General features: G+C 42.1%; 1 protein-coding gene across 1 annotated transcript in view; it reads right to left on the reverse strand.

The window, feature by feature from the left end:
* Positions 1-22224, reverse strand: part of LOC135545066 (immunoglobulin superfamily member 11-like) — a 96347-nt gene that overhangs the window by 150 nt on the left and 73973 nt on the right. Inside the window, exons 2-8 of the mRNA XM_064972715.1 lie at positions 19372-19599; positions 17427-17572; positions 13829-14030; positions 13308-13445; positions 2060-2182; positions 1835-1964; positions 1-1659 (exon numbers count right to left, since the gene is read on the reverse strand). The exon at positions 1-1659 is cut by the window's left edge and continues 150 nt beyond it. Of these exons, the coding sequence (XP_064828787.1) occupies positions 780-1659; positions 1835-1964; positions 2060-2182; positions 13308-13445; positions 13829-14030; positions 17427-17572; positions 19372-19599 (1847 nt within the window). The 3' untranslated portion in view covers positions 1-779. The remainder of the gene's footprint in view (positions 1660-1834; positions 1965-2059; positions 2183-13307; positions 13446-13828; positions 14031-17426; positions 17573-19371; positions 19600-22224) is intronic.

Here is a 22224-nt window from a genome sequence, read left to right on the forward strand (position 1 = left end):
AAAGGCTGGGTTTCTGTACAGCACTTTCAGATATCAGCTGATGTACGAAGGGCTATATAAATAAATTTGATTTGAAACTCCCCAGACCTTAATCCCATTGAGAACTTGTGATCAATCCTCAAGAGGCATGTGGACAAACAAAAACCCACACATTCTGACAAACTCCAAGCATTGATTATTGCAGAATAGGCTGCCATCAGTCAGGATGTGGCCCAGAAGTTAATTGACAGCATGCCAGGGTGGATTGCAGAGGTCTTGAAAAAGAAGGGTCTACACTGAAAATATTGACTCTTTGCATCAACTTCCTGTAATTGTCAATAAAAGCCTTTGACACTTATGAAATGCTTGTAATTATACTTCAGTATTCCATAGTAACATCTGACAAAAATATCTAATGGACACTGAGGCAGAAAATTAATATTTGTGTCATTCTCAAAACGTTTGGCCACGACTAAGTCAAATATATGGATTCACAAATAATGTTTTAGAGAATAGGCCTTGTTTTAACCATAAAAACTCTGATCATGGTATTTGAAAACAGCTAAAACAAGTATTTGAACTTGTGCAGACCTGAATACAGTCGATTCCACAAGTGTCATATTTTCTCATTTGTCTTCTTTAGCATGAGTTCTTCATTCTACTTTGAACAACTGCAATAAAAAGTGATTTTAATTTGTAGCAAATCCTTCTCTCCTCTATACAGTCTTACTTTGAGGAAGTCTTTATCCATTTGGTTCAGTTTGTGTTCAAAAGTAAAACGTGAGAGACACTCCAGTGGGCTATACCAGTGATCCAGCCTGGTTCTGAGCGGGTACAGCACCTATACGGGCCAGGGTGGTGGAGCTGATTGGCGAGGTGAGAGGGTGTGGCACCTGGGGCTGGGCCCCCTCAGTCTTGTCAGGGTCTGTGGCCATGTGGCCAGGTGGGGAATGGGGTGGGGCACCGTTGGAACTGGAGGTTCTGCTGTGTCCATAGTGAGGAATGCTACTGATGCTGGGAGGTCGGCTGTGGTTGGAACTGGGAGGTCGACTGTGCCTGTGTGGAGCGCTACAGCCAATGTGGTTCGAGCTTGGTGGTCTGCTGTGCCCATGTGGAGAGAGGGCACCGATATTGTTAGAACTTGGGGGTTGACTGTTCCCATGTGGGGAGGGGGTACTAATGTTGTTAGAGCTAGGGGGTCTGCTGTGCCCATGTGGAGAGGTGACACCAACATGGTTAGGACTGGGGGGTTGACTGAACCCATGGGGAGGGGTGTCAACAATGATACTAGTGCTGAGGGGCCGGGTGTGGCCAGGGGGTAGAGTCCCACTGATGTGGTTAGAACTGGGGGGTCGACTGTGCCTGTGTGGAGAGGTGGCATCAATGTTGTTTGCAACACAGAGGGGTCTGGTGTGCCTGGGTGGAGGTGTGCCACTGATGTACCCTGGGAGGCCCTGCAAGGGGTTGGGCTCTCCAGGCCGAAGGCGGTAGGCATTGAACACAGAGCCTGTGTCAGAGGCCGGAGCAGTGGGGTAGGGGTAGCGGAAGTTGTTGGGCTGCTGGGGGTCTCGTAGATGCGGGGTCGTGGCTATGGAGGACAGCGTGCCATTTTTGGAGAGGAGGTCTGAGCCTGTGCCGCTCTTTGCCCAGGAAACACGCTTGGGAGCCTGGGCATCCTCCCTGTAATGGATAGGCAGCCAATGAGAAAACACAAACCAAGATCATATCACACACATCCTCCAATCACCAACCTGCAGAAACTAAATTAGAACACTGTCCATGGTGGAGTACTAGTGGTTGTACATCCTGTGGCGTTTAACAACTGTACCTGTTTTTCCAAATGACAAAATCTCACTTGATATCATTGGCTAGCTCCTCCTCTTCATGGTCTCTCCTTCTCAGTATGAAGATGAGGAAGAGTATGATGGCTACCAGTGCCACGATGGACCCCAGAGTAGCAGCAACAATCGCTCCAGCATTAGAGGCTGTGGAAGAGGACACCACAGAGAGGATTAGAACAGGAAACAAGAGCAGTCTGTATATACTAGTATGAGATTATGTGTTTACTTCCTATACATACAGGTGAAGACCTCCAGGTTGATAGAGCAAGTGTCAGAGCCGGCAGTGTTGCTAGCTCGGCACACATATTTCCCTGACATGCTCTTAGTGAGGTTACTCAGCCTGAGGGTGCCTTGCCTCTCATCTGAAAGAGAGAGACAGTGTTACACACTCTTGCCTCTACATCATGAACATATTCATGTACTGTACAGTGCACAGAACGTTTATACACAATCTCCATCTACAGTAATACTGACAGTTACACTAGGTAACACAAGGGTAGCTACAGTATGTTGTTTCCTCTCCAAGATGGCATAGCAGTTCAGACTTCTTTTGTCCTCGACTTGTCTTGTCCCGTATGTCTTGTCCCGTATATATATATACATATACATATATATACATATATATATATACATACATATACATATATATATATACATATATACATATATATATATACATATACATATACATATATATACATATACATATATATATATATATATATAAAACTTTCTTCGCATACCTTTTTATATATTTTATTTTTATTTTCCATAAACTCATCTTCAAAACTCTCCTGCAACCCGCTTCACCAATTTATATTAAAAAAAAAGAAAATATTATTTACCTCAAATCTGTAATCCTCCATAGAAACTAACCAGAAACGAAACCAGAAACTAGCCTGAAGCTAATCAGCAGCTAGCCAGAAGCTAGCCTGAAGCTAATCAGAAGCTAGTTAGCTTCTTTACTGGCTAATCGTTAGTATTCAGCTAACCACGGTTTGTGGTCATCAGCTATCCTTTAGCTCGAAAATCTATCGCCAGTTTTGTACGGCGTGGCTCGGACCGGAACATACCGGACCTATTTTTCTCTCCATATCCCTGGATTTCAACCGCTAACTCTGGACATTTATACCTGGATCTCGCAGCTAGCTAGCTGCTATCCGTGTGACTATCGGCTTTCGTCGATTCCGGAGCAAACACAAATTATTCCGAAGCTAGCCAGCTGAAGAGTTCCATCAGTCACTCCGGGCTAAAATCACCTATCCGGACCCGTTTTACTGCCAACGCGGAGCTCCACCGGGCCTTCACAACTGGACTACCGACGTTATCTACCCGAGGGAGTTATCCGGCTGGCTCCTCCGTCGCAACATTACCTGAACGCCCATCTGCGGTCCGCTAATCGTTAGCTGTCTTATCGGCTGCTATCTGAATAGACCTATCGGACAATTTATTATTATTTTTTAAAATATTTTATTTAATATATTTTTTTCTTCTTGGGTCTCTAACTATATCTATTGTTTTTTCTGGGTTTTTTTGCGAATTGGATTCATCCCCTCTACCACTTGGAACCCCACTAATCCTACCGACTGAAACGCACGAGGTGGCTAATAACAGACCTCCATCCTATGCTAGCTTGCTACCGATGGCCCGGCTAGCTGTCTGAATCGCCGTGACCCCAACCAACCTCACTACTCACTGGACCCTTTTGATCACTCGACTAAGCATGCCTCTCCTTAATGTCAATATGCCTTGTCCATTGCTGTTCTGGTTAGTGTTTATTGGCTTATTTCACTGTAGAGCCTCTAGTCCTGCTCACTATACCTTATCCAACCTATTAGTTCCACCACCCACACATGCAATGACATCTCCTGGTTTCAATTATGTTTCTAGAGACAATATCTCTCTCATCATCACTCAATACCTAGGTTTACCTCCACTGAATTCACATCCTACCATACCTTTGTCTGTACATTATACCTTGAAGCTATTTTATCACCCCCAGAAACCTCCTTTTACTCTCTGTTCCAGACATTCTAGATGACCAATTCTTATTGCTTTTAGCCGTACCATTATCCTACTCCTCCTCTGTTCCAGACATTCTAGATGACCAATTCTTATTGCTTTTAGCCGTACCATTATCCTACTCCTCCTCTGTTCTTCTGGCGATGTAGAGGTGAATCCAGGCCCTGCAGTGCCTAGCTCCACTCCTATTCCCCAGGCGCTCTCTTTTGATGACTTCTGTAACCGTAATAGCCTTGGTTTCATGCATGTTAACATTAGAAGCCTCCTCCCTAAGTTTGTTTTACTTACTGCTTTAGCACACTCTGCCAACCCGAATGTTCTGGCTGTGTCTGAATCCTGGCTTAGGAAGACCACCAAAAATTCTGACATTTTCATCCCAAACTACAACATTTTCAGACAAGATAGAACTGCCAAAGGGGGCGGTGTTGCAATCTACTGCAAAGATAGCCTGCAGAGTTCTGTCCTACTATCCAGGTCTGTACCTAAACAATTTGAACTTCTACTTTTAAAAATCCACCTCTCTAAAAACAAATCTCTCACCGTTGCTGCCTGCTATAGACTGCCCCCAGCTGTGCTCTGGACACCATATGTGAACTGATTGCCCCCCCATCTATCTTCAGAGCTCGTGCTGCTAGGCGACCTAAACTGGAACATGCTTAACACCCCAGCCATCCTACAATCTAAGCTTGATGCCCTCAATCTCACACAAATTATCAATGAACCTACCAGGTACCTCCCCAAAGCCTTAAACACTGGCACCTTCATAGATATCAACCTAACCAACTTGCCCTCTAAATTCACCTCTGCTGTCTTCAACCAAGATCTCAGCGATCACTGTCTCATTGCCTGCATCCGTAATGGGTCAGCGGTCAAACAACCTCCACTCATCACTGTCAAACGCTCCCTGAAACACTTCAGCGAGCAGGCCTTTCTAATTGACCTGGCCGGGGTATCCTGGAAGGATATTGATCTCATCCCGTCAGTAGAGGATGCCTGTTTTTTTTTAAATGCCTTCCTAACCATCTTAAATAAGCATGCTCCATTCAAGAAATTTAGAACCAGGAACAGATATAGCCCTTGGTTCTCCCCAGACCTGACTGCCCTTAACCAACACAAAAACATCCTATGGCGTTCTGCATTAGCTTCGAACAGCCCCTGTGATATGCAGCTGTTCAGAGAAGCTGGAAACCATTATACACAGGCAGTTAGAAAAGCCAAGGCTAGCTTTTTCAAGCAGAAATTTGCTTCCTGCAACACTAACTCAAAAAAGTTCTGGGACACTGTAAAGTCCATGGAGAATAAGAACACCTCCTCCCAGCTGCCCACTGCACTGAAGATAGGAAACACTGTCACCACTGATAAATCCACTATAATTGAGAATTTCAATAGGCATTTTTCTACAGCTGGCCATTCTTTCCACCTGGCTACTCCTACCCCGGTCAACAGCACTGTACCCCCCCACAGCCACTCGCCCAAGCCTTCCCCATTTCTCCTTCTCCCAAATCCAGTCAGCTGATGTTCTGAAAGAGCTGCAAAATGTGGACCCCTACAAATCAGCCGGGCTAGACAATCTGGACCCATTCTTTCTAAAATTATCTGCCGAAATTTTTGCCACCCCTAATACTAGCCTGTTCAACCTCTCTTTCGTGTCGTCTGAGAATCCCAAAGATTGGAAAGCAGCTGCGGTCATCCCCCTCTTCAAAGGGGGGGACACTCTTGACCCTAACTGCTACAGACCTATATCTATCCTACCCTGCCTTTCAAAGGTCTTCGAAAGCCAAGTCAACAAACAGATTACCGACCATTTCGAATCTCACCATACCTTCTCTGCTATGCAATCTGGTTTCAGAGCTGGTCATGGGTGCACCTCAGCCACGCTCAAGGTCCTAAACTATATCTTAACCGCCATCGATAAGAAACATTACTGTGCAGCCGTATTCGTTGATCTGGCCAAGGCTTTCGACTCTGTCGATCACCACATCCTTATCGGCAGACTCGACAGCCTTGGTTTCTCAAATGATTGCCTCGCCTGGTTCACCAACTACTTCTCTGATAGAGTTCAGTGTGTCAAATCGGAGGGTCTGCTGTCCGGACCTCTGGTAGTCTCTATGGGGGTGCTACAGGGTTCAATTCTTGGACCGACTCTCTTCTCTGTGTACATCAATGATGTCGCTCTTGCTGCTGGTGAGTCTCTGATCCACCTCTACGCAGACGACACCATTCTGTATACTTCTGGCCCTTCTTTGGACACTGTTAACAACCCTCCAGGCAAGCTTCAATGCCATACAACTCTTCTTCCGTGGCCTCCAATTGCTCTTAAATACAAGTAAAACTAAATGCATGCTCTTCAACCGATCGCTGCCTGCACCTGCCCGCCTGTCCGACATCACTACTCTGGACGGCTCTGACTTAGAATACGTGGACAACTACAAATACCTAGGTGTCTGGTTAGACTGTAAACTCTCCTTCCAGACCCACATCAAACATCTCCAATCCAAAGTTAAATCTAGAATTGGCTTCCTACTTCGCAACAAAGCATCCTTCACTCATGATGTCAAACATACCCTTGTAAAACTGACCATCCTACCAATCCTCGACTTCAGCGATGTCATTTAAAAAATAGCCTCCAATACCATACTCAACCAATTGGATGCAGTCTATCACAGTGCAATCTGTTTTGTCACCAAAGCCCCATATACTATCCACCATTGCGACCTGTACGCTCTCATTGGCTGGCCCTCGCTTCATACTCGTCGCCAAACCCACTGGCTCCATGTCATCTACAAGACCCTGCTAGGTAAAGTCCCCCCTTATCTCAGCTCGCTGGTCACCATAGCATCACCCACCTGTAGCACGCGCTCCAGCAGGTATATCTCTTTGGTCACCCCCAAAACCATTTCTTCCTTTGGCCGCCTCTCCTTCCAGTTCTCTGCTGCCAATGACTGGAACGAACTACAAAAATCTCTGAAACTGGAAACACTTGTCTCCCTCACTAGCTTTAAGCACCAACTGTCAGAGCAGCTCACAGATTACTGCACCTGTACATAGCCCACCTATAATTTAGCCCAAACAATTACCTCTTTCCCTACTGTATTTATTTTATTTATTTATTTTGCTCCTTTGCACCCCATTATTTTTTATTTCTACTTTGCACATTCTTCCACTGCAAATCTACCATTCCAGTGTTTTACTTGCTATATTGTATTTACTTTGCCACCATGGCCTTTTTTTGCCTTTACCTCCCTTATCTCACATCGTATATAGATTTGTTTATACTGTATTATTGACTGTATGTTTGTTTTACTCCATGTGTAACTCTGTCGTTGTATGTGTCGAACTGCTTTGCTTTATCTTGGCCAGGTCTCAATTGTAAATGAGAACTTGTTCTCAACTTGCCTACCTGGTTAAATAAAGGTGAAATAAAAATTTTAACAACCAAATGTATACAAACATAATTAGACTACACACTCTACCAAGTACAATACTCTCTTGGTTCCGAAGCTATAAGTATTGAGGGGTATCCTGGTCCTAGGGAGTCAAATCCCACTGGGCACAGACGTCAATTCAATGTCTATTCCACATGGAAACAACGTTGATTCAACCAGTGTTTGCCCAGTGGGATGGGCTGTTGGTTTTCTTTATACCAGTATGGATCCTCTTCGATGATATCACTCCTTTCTTTCCCCGGCATAAATGAAGTTATATGTAGAGACCTCACTAGCAAATGGTTAAACACCAGACAAGGAGTCTCCACAATGATGAATCAGAACCTGTGGCTTTTCACAGCTGGACTTCATCAGTTGACATAATCCTAGTTGCTGTGGTCTACTTGTCATAGCTGGCATGGGGATGCTCTATTGTAAGTATGTAGCACTGGGGGCACTAGAGAATAATAAACATGTGGGGCAGCTCTTATCAAGCAAATCCTCTCAAAATCCGATTGGAAACACCACAAGAGAATATTTTCATCAGATGTGTTTTCAAATTAAATCACATTTTATTTGTCACATGCGTCATAAACAACAGGTGTAGACTAACAGTGAAATGCTTACTTACGGGCCCTTTGCAACAATGCAGAGAGAAAAATTGATTAATATAAAGATAACACAAGGAATAAATACATAATGAGTAACGATAACTTTATACAGTACCGAGTCGATGTGCAGGGGTACGAGGTCATTGAGGTAGATATGTACAGTACATATGGGTAGGGGCAAAGTGACTAGGCAACAGGATAGATAATAAGCAGTAGCAGCAGAATATGTGATGAGTCAAATTAAGTTCACTATTTAGCAGTCTTATGGCTAGAAGCTGTTCAGGGTCCTGTTGGTTCCAGACTTGGTGCATCGGTACCGCTTGCTGCGCGGTGGCAGAGAGAACAGTCTATGACTTGGATGGCTGGGGCTTCTACCCATATATACCAATATAAAGGATCAAGGGGGAAAACAAATAGATATATCTTCATCATATATTCTGAGGCATATCATAAATGGAGAATCAAAACAACCCAGTGACTCAACCAGCTCAACTCAAGTAGAGAAGCTAAAGTTCATCATATGATGTCAGTACCTTTACTAATAACCAGACTACAAAATCCTATAAATAAACTATGGCAGATGATGTCCTCTGTCCTAAATTTTCATTGTGACAAACAGCTGTTTGTCCCTGTCCCAAAGTCTAGGAATGAACTGCTGGCTGGAATTCTTGTTTGATAACCTCAGCATGCACCATCTGCTGTTCTCTCTGGGAGGGTGGGGGCAAATCATAAGGCACGCAAAGCACACAAGTTCCGTAACGGTGCTACTGCTAACTCAGGCTTCAAATTTCATAATAAACAAAACCTCTTGGAGAAGATATCATTTGCGGATGGATGTGCCCATAGGTGTGTACAATCGGCACCTGACAATAGTAACCCAGAGGAGCCAGACAGAATTGCTACAGATTAACAACAGATCAGCCCATTCTTACATTTGGCAGATTTTCTAAATTGCAATGCAATCAAGATCCAAAGACATCACCAATCTCTATATACCAAGAAAGTATTGTACTGATCAAAATACACTGAAATGAAACCATGAAATAACTAACTACAGTACTATCTACAGTCACTTGCTACTATCACAAACATTTCTACTGGAAAGATCTAAGAACGCAAGAACACACAAACAAACTCACAGTATTTGTGCCAACTGTTATTTGTGCACCTTCATGTTTCATACATATTCAGAATGTTTAGACACAATCTTAGTCTATGTACAAGACAAAAACAAAACACTTATTCTGGATTAAATTCAAACTCAATGACCTCAGCAAACGCAGCAGAGTGGACCTTGCAATCATAGTTTTGATTTAATCATTGAATGTCTGTCATTTGATGCAATGGACCAATGACAGCCATTGTGAGAAAGTCCAGGCTTTCTCTTTCTCTATGGCCTTGATATGTAGCCTTTACATTCACTACTTGACTTTATTGTTGCCTTCACAGTCATTTACAATTTATTTTATATTAGCATATTGATTACTGTGGACTTTCGTACTTTTATATGGTGTTATCTGAGCATGTTATGAAGAGATTAACCTACAGTATAGTGGTTGCTATGTTATGAAGTGGTTTCATCTTCAGGCCAGATGTCTAAGGGCCAAGGGCTCGTATCAGTTGATCCATACCAAAGGAAACATTTTCTATCACGCAAGTCAAAGACATGTAATCTCAGATCGACTGAGTTTATAAAGGGCAATGCAGATGTATTCAAGGCAAAGTCATTGGTGAGGATTAATGAAGATATGCCTTTGGATGCATAACATATACAATTCTTCTAAAGGTTCAACTTTATATCTATGTCTGTCCAATGGTGGGTCAGGGGAGTTTACCTGAGGATTGGGGGTTGGGGTGACACCAGCAAGATTATAGAGAGCAATAGCATCTTTTTGTAGGCACAAACTCCGCCATGGCTCATTGGCCAATGCCTATGGAGAGATGAATGGGTTTTTTGTGGGGTTTTGGATAAACACCAAAAAATGAAGTCTATGGTAAACACAGGCTCAGGATATTTTATACAGTTTGTTCTTTGAGATAAACTTTGTCAGCTAATGCCACTATTGTGAATGTTGAAGCACATATTTAATCAAAACAAGCACTTAATGCACATAAAGGCTTCATAATTAATAAAGGCCATGTTAACTGACTGATATCTCAGAACAAAAGGTATAATATCTCCTAAGCCTGTGTTAACCTCAGACCTTATTTTTGGCATTTATCCCAAAACCCCATTCCTTCCTCATTAATTCCCTTATAGGAATGGTTGAACAAACCAGAGGTAACACATTTCTGTTTTTTAGGACAACAAGCCAGCGATATCTAACATTATATAGGCTGTGGGGCTTTACAGGCTTCTGAGTCCCAGGGGGGTTGTGGTGGGTTGAGGATGTATGTGTGAAACCCTTACCCATGAACCCTAGAACAAGCAAGGTCGAGGGGCAGGCTCTCCATTCTGTGGTCATGCAGGAGAGAAAAGTGGCAGAGATAGTGACTGAGAGAAGAAGGGCTGGTGAAGAGAGTGATTAGGGAAGAGAGACATCAACCCCTAACCCTTAGAAGGGAGCTGTAAGGTGTTGATAGCTGCAAAGGTTTGCAAGAAAAGAGTGATGAGACAAAGGCAGGAGAGAAGTAGAGATCAGGAACAATAGAAACATAGCATCTTAGAATGAAGCGATAGAGACATGCTGATTATTTGAGGGTAGCTCGCTATATTGACAAACTAAAATAGCTCATGGGGTGTGTCAGAAAATATTGTTGCCATTTTCACTTCAGGATGAAATACCTGGAGGTGTCGTAAAAGTGCTGGCTTTTGGTGACTTAAGAAGTTGTATGTGTGGCAAGGGCTTGACCAATCAATTGCTAATATGTGGTGGCTTCAAGTCATGCATGGATTTTATCATTGTGTGTTGTCATGCAATCCAATTCAGTGGGAGGGCATGAATGTTCTTCTTAGTCTATTGTGATTTGTGGAGTACAGTTTTTTTTTTCGAAACCAACAGTGACCTAATAGGCCATAATAGCAATAACAAAAATGTATCTAGTTTTTTGCTAAATATGTAAAAAATGTATGCAGTCTACATTGTAAGTAGGTAATTGGCTTCAATATGGAATTATCTTACACAGCACTTTCATGAGTAGAAAATACCTTACATAGGCTAAATTTGGTTGCATCATGTGCGAGCCATGTATGGACATGTCAAATGTTAAATAAGCAAGATTACAGTTTAAGTTAGGTTGGTATAGCATTACAAAAGATAATCATTTACATAAGCTTGGTTTTTTAATATAATAAAATACTAATTTTATAATAACAACTTCAATGTTTCTATAGTAGGTAGGATCAGGTCACATGGTGTTGTAAATCACACCTCTTGTTCCATACGGGCAATTTAGGCTAAGCAATGTGCCACCACTGACAAAGTTACTACCATAAACAACTGAAACTTGCCAAATTTTTCAGTAGCAGAAATTAATTTGCCTACTGCTGCTGCTGGACCAAAACAATAAAAATGAACACTTGAGTTTGATAATACCAAGCCCTTATGCTCAGTCGAAAGTAGAGCCCTTTAGAATACCAGTCGAACACAGGGGTGGAGGCTCAATGTCACAGAGAGCATGTGCCAGGTCAAAGAGAAAAATACAGAGGATCAGAGTGTTCTAGAGGATTTTGCAGGTTTGTCCGTGTGTGTTTGGTGGTGCATTCAAACCCACAGTCCTGGACATTGAGTCAATAAGGCAGTGAAATAGATAAAGTGTATTATTTGTTGGGTAATCTATAGAAGAAGCGAGGGGATCAGAGATCAGAGGAGGAGCTATTCCAGTACTTGGTCAATCAGTGTAAGCCTCATTGTTGCTCAGAAACAGCTGGTGCTTTCACAATAATTGTTTCCACTGTATTTTCACAACTCTTCACAAAATAATACAACATAAAAGGCATATGTGCAGTAAAGTAAGAAAAATAAACCTTGATTTAATATTTTTTTCTCACTCTCTCCAAGTCTGACATCAGCATGCAGTGTGTACGTCGTGAACGTTTCCCATTCTTTAAAGAGGATTAAGTGATGCATGTTGTGGCATTTCAAAGAAAAAAACTCAGTCACCAGAGAGAAAAAGAGAGAGAGAAATTAGGAACTGCAATCCCATCGCCAACACACCACACATTTAGCCGACATTTAGCCCTCAACATTTAGCCGACTCGCTTGTTAACAGAGTTAACAAGCGAACCCCTGGCAATACATTCCAGTGGAGAAGGTTAGGAGAGATTGCACCATATAGGAGAATGCACCCTGAATGGGTTTTCTGAGCAGATATACCAGTAAAAACATGGGAGATGCTATGGCTGTGTTCACACAGTCAGCCCAATTATATATCTATTGGCAAAAATCTGATTGGTCAAAAGACCAATTAGTGGAAAAGGAAAAAAAATATCCGAATTATAGGCTCTCTCTGAAACTATATATTTGTAATTAATTTGGAATCATCTCCATCTTATGTCAATGGTTATTTAGAAGCTAGGTATTACTTAGTCTATCAATGTATCTATTTTAGCTCTCATTTGACAATCTTAGTGAGAGGCAGGGCTCATTACTACAATAACCCATATAAAGCTGCTGTGAAGAGGACAATGACAGTTTGCATTGACTAAAATTATATTACACCCAACCAGAGTAGTGGCAGGTGTTTTCAGTGCTGGTTAGTAGTGGTTACTCTGCATCATATGGTTGAGTGCTATACATCGGCGATGGATGCAGGTGAGCTATCTTTTGTAATCCTTATATCATACAGTACATTACATGCACTGAGTCTACAAAACATTAGGAACTCTTTCCATGACATATACTGGGATTCAAACATATACCCTGACTCTGCTTGCACCAGGTGAATCCAAGTGAAAGCTATGATCCCTTATTGTTGTCACCTGAGACAATTGAGATGATTGAAACATGAATTGTGTATGTGTACCATTCAGAGGGTGAATGGGTAAGACAAAAGATTGAATTGCCTTTGAAAGAGTTATGGTAGTAGGTGCCAGACGCACTGGTTTGAGTGTGTCAAGAACTGCAAAGCTGCTGGATATTTCATGCTCAGTCGTTTCCTGTGTGTATCAAAAATGGTCCACCACCCAAAGGACATCCAGCCAACTTGACACAACTGTTGTAAGCATTGGAGTCAACATGGGCCAGCATCCCTGTGGAACGCTTGACAGCTTGTAGAGTCCATGCCCCAACAAAGTGAGGCTATTCTGATGGCAAATAGGGGTGCAACTCAATATTAGGAAGTTGTTTAATGTTTTGTACTCTGTGTATATTCAATAAGGATTCAATCCATTCTGATGGGGACTACTCGTATTATTATAAAACTTAACTGAGGCAGAGAGCTAATGTGATTGGCTAATATTATTGGGACAGATATAAAGTAGTACTCACTCTGCATGGGGGAAAAGAAGACCTCTGACATGGGGGCATTCTTGGTCCACTTGTACTGAGGGATGGGTTTGCCCGAGCTGGACTTACAGCTCAGTGTCACGTTGCCGTTCAGCACAGATGAGCCAGTCATCAAGCACACTGGAGGCGAGGGAGGGACTGAGTGAGAGAGAACAGATAGTTAGAAACAACAGAAGAGCTATGAGAGAAACAAATTAAAGGATTTGGCCTACTACAATTGACCCCCAATTGACCTCCTGAAGTATTGTATTAATCCATTTCAATTGAACAGGGTACTGTATTTCCAAGAATGCTGGCCACACTGCGCAAGGTAATGGAAATGTGCCAACACACTCTCTCCATCTGTTGAAGCTGAAGGAAAATATTATAGACACAGCCCAGTGCATATGTACAAACTGCAGTACAGTTTACACTTTTGTGATTCCATCTCTGAGTGTTGGCCCAAAAAACAGTCAAGTATTTTTGGAAAGTGCCAGAAACAAGGCATCCGGTCCGGATGGTACCTTTGACATTAAGGCGCATTTCTCCAGAGAGTCCAGCGGCTCCAGGGATGATGACATTGCAGAGGTATCGTCCTGAGTCTGACTCCTGGGTGTTGTTGATGTAGATGGAGAGATTGGCCGAGGGCATGGACAGGCTGAACCCAACACGCTTCCTGAACTCAGGACTACCTATCCCTGGCTCACCGTTACTGTAGGAGATGACCTGCACATACAGACAGACAAGGGAAAAACTTCACAATAGGGAACGCTACGGTAGATTGTGTTCCTTTTCGCAGTTCAGGAACCAAATGTACTGTCAGAAATTATACGATTTTACCTGGATCAGCACTCCATTCCATAGAAGCCCTCTATTTGCGCCAGCATACTGTATATAAACCCGACATATTGTTAGCCTTTTTCAAGCCAGCATTTGTGTTGCTTGTCGAGGAGAGAGACTAGCATTTTTGCAACACTGCCTGAGAGGATTTGTTGTAATGAAAACTAATGCAAGTAACTACAGAAATACCGGTTCTCTAAATAGGCAATACTGATAGAGCTGAAATACGATTTTCAGTGCCATCTATAGCCACACAATTTTACCGTATAACAGAAGTCAATGTCCTTCAGATAATCCTGATATGTATGTGCAGATGGGAGTTAGAATTTTTAGACTGATTTTCTGTTAGAGATAAGCTCACAGGCCATGGCCAGTGAAACTACTGAGATTATCGTAATCACTGAAGAAGCCACGCACACACACATCCAGAGGTTTTCTAAACATACAGGAGATACATGCAACACAACCACACCGTTAGTGACATATGGTTACAAAGTTAGTAGAATCTTAATGAAAATGATTCACAGCTGTAATGGCTGCCAAAGGAGCTTCCACCAAGTATTAACTTAGGGGGGTGGAGACTTATCCAATTATGATACTTCAGTTCTTTTTTTTTCTTAATTTGGAAAATGATCTATAACTTTATTTCACTTTGAAAATGTGGAGTAGGTTGTCTGGATGTATAGGAAAGAAATCTAATTGCATCCCTTTTTAGATTTAATTTTAAGGCAGCAAAATGTGAAAAAAAGTTCAAGGGGGTGTAGAATTTCTATATGCACTGTACATGCCATTAAGATTAAGATTACTTTATTGTCCTCCAAAAGACAGACATACCGGTTTTTGAGAGGTGCAGGGGGCTGCCACACTGGGCACCTGTTGTTGTAGGGGGTTAAATGCTTTGCTCAGGGCACAACGGCAGGCAATGGCATCCAGGATTTGATATCAGCAACCCTGTAGTTGCCAGCTCACTTCCCACCAGCTTTTTCCAGTCGGACGCGGGATTCAAACTGGCATCCCTCAGGTTGCTGGCTCGCCCCTCTAACCACTAGGCTACCTGCCGCATGGCTGAAATGCCTGTCAGATGTGGCCAGATGTGGGATTACTAGAAGGAGATTGGATTACTGTAAAACTGTCAAACTGTCTGAAACCTGAGCAGAGCCGCTCCCAGCCCTGAAATAATCAAACAGCTTCTTCGATATAAGTCTGTTCCTTCAGGCCGCACACCAACTAATCACCAACTAGAGGGACAGGGAAAAGTTCCTGAGAAAAGATCCAGCAACAGTGGTTTCTGTGGAAACTAGAAGTTGACTGATTATGATTTCTCAATGCCGATACCGATATATATACAGTTGAAGTCGGAAGTTTACATACACCTTAGTCAAATACATTTAAACTCAGTTTTTCACAATTCCTGACATTTAATCCTAGTAAAAATTTAGTTAGGATCACCACCTTATTTTAAGAATCTGAAATGTCAGAATGTTAAATAAATAATGAAACATGTTCAATTTGGTTTAAAAAATGCAAAACACAGTGTAGGAGAAGAAAATAAAAGTGCAATATGTGCCATGTAAAAAAGCTAACGTTTAAGTTTCTTGCTCAGAACATGAGAACATATGAAAGCTGGTGGTTCAATATTCCTAGTTTTTCAATATTCCCAGTTAAGGCATTTTAGGTTGTAGTTATTATAGGAATAATGACGCGTCAACTATTTCTCTCTATACCATTTGTAATTTGTATTTCATATACCTTTGACTATTGGATGTTATTAAAGGCACTTTAGTATTACCAACCTAATCTCAGGAGTTGATAGGCTTGACATCATAAACAGAGTAATGCTTCAAGCATTACTAAGAGCTGCTGGCAAATGCAGTAAAGTGCTGTTTGAATGAATGCTTACAAGCCTGCTGCTACCTACCACCACTCAGTCAGACTGCTCTATCAAATCAGACTTAATTATAATACAATAAACACAGAAATATGAGCCTTTGGTCATTAATATGGAAAAATCCCGAAACTAAAATTTAGAAAACAAAACGTTTATTCTTTCAGTGAAATTTGGAACCGTTCCGTATTTTATCTAATGGGTGGCAACCCTAAGTCTAAATATTACTGTTACATGGCACAAATCAAATCAAATTTATTTATATAGCCCTTCGTACATCAGCTGATATCTCAAAGTGCTGTACAGAAACCCAGCCTAAAACCCCAAACAGCAAGCAATGCAGGTGTAGAAGCACGGTGGCTAGAAAAAACTCCCTAGAAAGGCCAAAACCTAGGAAGAAACCTAGAGCGGAACCAGGCTATGTGGGGTGGCCAGTCCTCTTCTGGCTGTGCCGGGTGGAGATTATAACAGAACATGGCCAAGATGTTCAAATGTTCATAAATGACCAGCATTGTCGAATAATAATAAGGCAGAACAGTTGAAACAGTTGGAGCAGCAGCACGGTCAGGTGGACTGGGGACAGCAAGGAGTCATCATGTCAGGTAGTCCTGGGGCATGGTCCTCCGAGAGAGAGAAAGAAGGAGAGAATTAGAGAACCCACATATAACAAACTGACCCTAGCCCCCCGACATATAAACTACTGCAGCATAAATACTGGAGGCTGAGACAATGGTATGTCATAATTATGTAAAATTCTGGCATATTAATTACGGTCTTCACACAGTTGGCAACGAGCCATGCGGCCCAAACTGTTGCATATCCCCTGACTCTGCTTGCACTGAACTCAAGAGAAGTGACACAATTTCCCTAGTTAATATTGCCTGCTAACACGAATTTCTTTTAACTAAATATGCAGGTAAAAAAAATACTTCTGTGTATTGATTTTAATAAAAGTATTGATGTTTATGGTTAGGTCATTTGTGCAACAATTCAGATTTTTTCGCGAATGCGCTTTTGTTAAATCACCACCCATTTGGCGAAGTTCAAGTAGGATGTGATTCGATGATAAATTAACAGGCAACGCATTGATTATATGCAAAGCAGGACAATATCAACCATGTGTAGTTAACTAGTGATTATGTGAAGATTGATTGTTTTTTATAAGTTTAATGCTAGCTAGCAACTTACCTTGGCTTCTTGCAGCAACAAGGTCCTTTTGACGCTGCACTCGTGTCAGCCTGCCACACAGTTTCCTCGTGGATTGCAATGTAATCGGTGTCCAAAAAGGCCGATTACTGATTGTTATGAAAACTTGAAAATCGGCCATGCTGATTAATCAGTCGCCCTCTAGTGGAAACCATGCATCATGTCTGAGGAAGAGGACATGGCTTACATACCTGCTTGGAGTCATTGGCCATGAAGTTCCAGATGACACTGTTCCTGCCGATATCAGATGTGGGGCTGTACCAAGCCTGCAGGACCACCATCTGACCCTTCACCACCTCCATCTCTCTCCTGGGCATCTCCACCCGCTGGGAGTCACCTTGACACAGCAAACACACAGAGACACAGTCACTAAAACTCACCTGACACAGCACCAAAGCACAGCCGGTTCCAATACACTCCCTACCCCCTTCGTGCTAACCCTTCAGTGTTTGCAGATGTGAAGGCCCTGGATAGGTATAAGCAATTTAGTTGTGAAGCTTCCACCATATTGCTTCCACAGATCTGCCAACATTGAAGGGTTATAGGAAGGGGTAGGGAGCGAATTGCAGTCAACAAAACTCTTCCAATCTAACCAGTTCAGTTTTATATACAAGTATGAGGTCAATTGCCACTAGGGCTGTGATGGTCATGGATTTTTGGATGATGGTTATTGGTCAGCCAAATAACTGTGGTCACCATACTAACAGTTTGAAAAATAACAATTTAAGATGCACATTTTGTTCTTTCCTATGTTCCTGAATGCAGGTGCTACTGCTGCAAGGAGGAGGATGTTGCTTCGATAACTGATGACTTGTTTGCTTACAACACCTTGCTTGTTTTCAGCCAGGTGCAACAAACGTGTCATCACGTTGTAGAGTCTATGTTAAAACAGAGACCGACTCAACCACACGAATGCCTGGCCGTCCCGTCTTCAGTCAGCTGTTCATTCCACAATAAAAATACATTTTATTTTCATGATGGTCTTCATCCATAACCGTTGGTTACGCGGTTATACGGTAATTATGCCAGCCCTACTTGTCACAGCGTGCTTCACATAATGGCCAAGCCTTGAAGCCCATTCAGGTCTTCCTTGACATAGCCCTCTCTTGCAATCTGTTTGTATTCACCCATCATAATTCAACACCGATACTGGTAATCCCCCTAACACTACAAATACTGGCCAGATGTAAACCTGCAAAGCCCAGATGAGATCAATGGAAGGGGAAGACGGAGCACATTAGAAAAATGAGATCAAAAGCAGAATAATGACAGTGCCTTGATTAATATAGGATAAAGATCTGTCATCCCCCACAGCTGTTTGACAGAGCTTTTACGTAACCTGGGCAACATTCAGCGGGACTCGGTTCCACAAAGTTTCTGACAGACCAAAATGGAGATAACAGATCTCACAAATCAATAATTTACCCACATTTGGGACGTTGTACTTGGTTACCAGAGTTCTGTTTGTTCCTACTATATGTGGTCAGACGACCCAGAATTGTTTGCAGTAAACTTGAACTGTAACAGTTATATTGATGATTTAGCGAACAACCTCAAACAAAATTACACTTTTCAGAAAAAAAAACATTCAAAAGCTTACCTTGAGCGGTTGAGCCATTTGGAAAATCCATAAAAAACACAAGGTAAAATCAAACGTTTGAATTAATTGAACTTTCGAAAAAGACATTCACTAATGTTAAGCATTTGAAATGATTGGAATATCTGGATATGCATAAAATAATCTCAAGCATTTAGTTGATTGAACTGTCTGAGGACTTAAGTGCTTACTAGTTCACATTTAATGACCAGGTCTAACCCACATCTCCTCCTACAAAATATCAAGACTATATGCCAAGAAATAACCCATATAATTACACTTAGGATAATCATGAAGACATAAGGCAGAGCAATAAAACCTGAAGTATCATCCAGCAGCCTACAACCAAAGAATCGAAAAGAGGTTGAGGAAGAAGAGGCAGAATATGAAATTAAGGTGTAGAGGCACATGAAAGTTGGAATGAGAGAGATTGGATGATGAGAATTCAATGAATGAATGAGAATGAAATGAGAGAGATAAGAGAAGGAGAAAAAGAGGTGAAATTGAACTAGAGTATGGTGGTGGGCAGGCTCACTCACAGGGCGCCGGCCAGTCCCCTGAGCTGGTCAGCTGAAGATGGATCATCTGATCCCAGCAATCGTAGTCCTCGCCCTCCGCCAGCTTGGAGCTAGGTCCCACGCGCACACAGAATAACCCCTCTCTCCACACACACACACACACACACACACAGACAACCCCCTCAGAGTGACGTGATGAGGGTCTCAAATCCCTAGTCCGCAAAAACACTAGCCCTATAAGAGGAGGGTCTTAACCCCCAGTATCAATAAACACAAACACACACACATTCAGCTAGACGGTCAAGTCCGTACACACACATACATCTAGCTAGGCCAGGGGCTGCTCAACAGCTGCTGTGTGACAGCACACCGGTTACGGTCTTTCTGGAATGAAACTGTATTCAGCTGGGTGAATTAGAGAGAGAACGAGAGCGAGAGTGATTGAGTGGGAGTGAGAGCGAGAGAACGAGAGAGCGAGAGCAACTGGGCATCTGTCTGGCATCAGGGCTGGCATGTTGTTCTTGGATTATAGTTGCAGTGACTCTATGCTTTCTTATTGCCCCTGGTATCATGTGACCCCATTGCTATGGTGTCCCTTGTTTAATTTCTGCCGTGAAGCTCCCATTGACTAATCCCTAAACAATCCCTGGCTCAATCCTTCAACCCTGACTCTTGCTTCACGTGACCCAAGTACAGCAGCTCTGCTGGACACAGAGGAGGTAGGCTAACACATGGTCACTTTGACAACTGTCTCTTTGCTGACTGTTGGTATGACTGGATTCTCATATTTGTAGCTCAATCACTTTTCTTTGCCTGCATAGGTTTTCAAAACATATACTAACAGAAACGGATAGGCCTAAATAAAACTACTTGATTCATGTCCTGAACTTGAACTTGCATTGAACTTACACGTTTATTCGAGATTGTTGTTCAACAGAAATTCCTAAGGCGAATGAGAACCAATGCGCCAATGGAAAATGCAACATCTACTCTTGTGCCAATGAAAGTCCAACTTGCCAAAACACTAATCACAGCTGATGCTGTCAGACTGACTGAAGTGGATTTAATAGCATCATCATTGTATTAGCCATTCTGTTATTCCACAACATAATAGACCCTGGATTGTTTTTCCCGATTTGGCTTGCACTTTGTCTCACTAATCCTGTTAGGGATAGAAACTCATTTTTCTGCTTGAGATGGCAGATTTAAAGGTGAGGGGGTGGGCTATTCCATTAGTTGGAAGTCAATGTGGGCATCATCTTTACTGAGAAATTATTGTGTTTGAAAAGAGCAGTGCTACACTCTTAGAAAAAAAGGGGCTATCTAGAACCTAAAATGGTTATTTGGCTGTCTCCATAGGAGAACTCTGAATAACCGTTTTGGTTCCATCTAGAACCCTTTTGTGTTATATGTAGAACCATTTCCACAGAGGACTCTACATGGAACCCCAAGACATTTCTAAGAGTATATAGATGCAGATGAGGAATATATAACTGCTCTTCCTACTATGGGAAAACGGATGTAGGATGTGATTGGATTAGGATGGATTGCATCACTTTGAAAAAAGTTATTTAGAGTGATACATACCTATGGGAAAAATTCTATACAACTATGTGCAGCTAAATCTAAGCCCTCCAGACTTTTGGGGATAACAATACAGTGTGTCCTAATGTGAAGGAGTATTGGACTGTGTTGTAGATTAGAATGATGATGAATGGGAATGGTTCTTTTAAATGATACACTGCGCCTTAATGCTCTATATTCCCGTGACTATTCTTACCGCGTTTCCTTGGGCTAGGTTTATCCTCCGAACTGTGCCATTCAATTGTTTATTAAAGGAAGGAAAATCTTCCCTAATCCCTGTCTCCACTCTCCATCTGGGTTGTGTCTTGCTGCAGACAGATGAGACACACTGGAAGGTGTGGATATGGGTATCATTAATCTACATCTATCAACAGATAAACCCTTGAAAAGCTGCCACTGTAGAACACAATGTAGGCGGGGCCTCACTGTCAACTGGATTGTTTAATAACTACCATGTTTTTACATGAACAATATGGGTGTTTAAAAAAAATGCATCTTGCCTTTGAAATACAACTAAACTTGTTCCCCAAAAATGTATGATAGACATTAGTATAGTGGGACTTTTTGGAGAGTTCTAAGATCTATGGAAAAAATCTCAGCAAAAACTGTCAGGATCCATCAGGATGGTCGAATGAAGCTACCAAGCTGGTGCTCAAAATAGAGCCTACTGAGAATGTCACTTACCATGTGCAGCCTAGAGGGGGCAGCAAATCTTTATGAGAATCACCAACTAAGCAACAGACGAGAATGACATGGATGTAGTGGAGTCATTTAAAATCAAATGCCAATGTTTAGTAGCCTGATGACTCATACTGAATTTAATTCCAATGCTCCACCTATCGCTAGACTGCAATGATAGAAGTCATTTTCTGATGAAGTCAAAATGAGGGAGGGGTTGTACAAAACAAGTCATCAGCGATTGGATCGTCTAATCAATTAGAGTACCAAAGCCAATGACTACTTCCGAAACGAAGCTCTAGCTATGTGTGTTCAGGCTCTGGCCCAACCCATAAGTTTCAGGGATCAATCAAAACAGTTTGAATGTGTACGCATTCGAGAAGTTTTCAGGGAGGAGATCAAATCCAGACTCATCGTGGAGAAGAAACGTTAGTGGGCGTGGCATTTGGCCGGAGCGACGTGGATGGGAAGCCAGACAAAATGTTTCGTGCCTCTATTTTTAGATGATCAATAACCCATAATAATAATTAAATGATATCAATGCAAGTATGTTCAAATATAGGATTAACATCTGAAATCCCCAATGAATAACAACAAATGAATATTCCCTAT

Source organism: Oncorhynchus masou, chromosome 9, assembly GCF_036934945.1.
Source record: "Oncorhynchus masou masou isolate Uvic2021 chromosome 9, UVic_Omas_1.1, whole genome shotgun sequence".
NCBI lineage: Eukaryota > Metazoa > Chordata > Actinopteri > Salmoniformes > Salmonidae > Oncorhynchus > Oncorhynchus masou.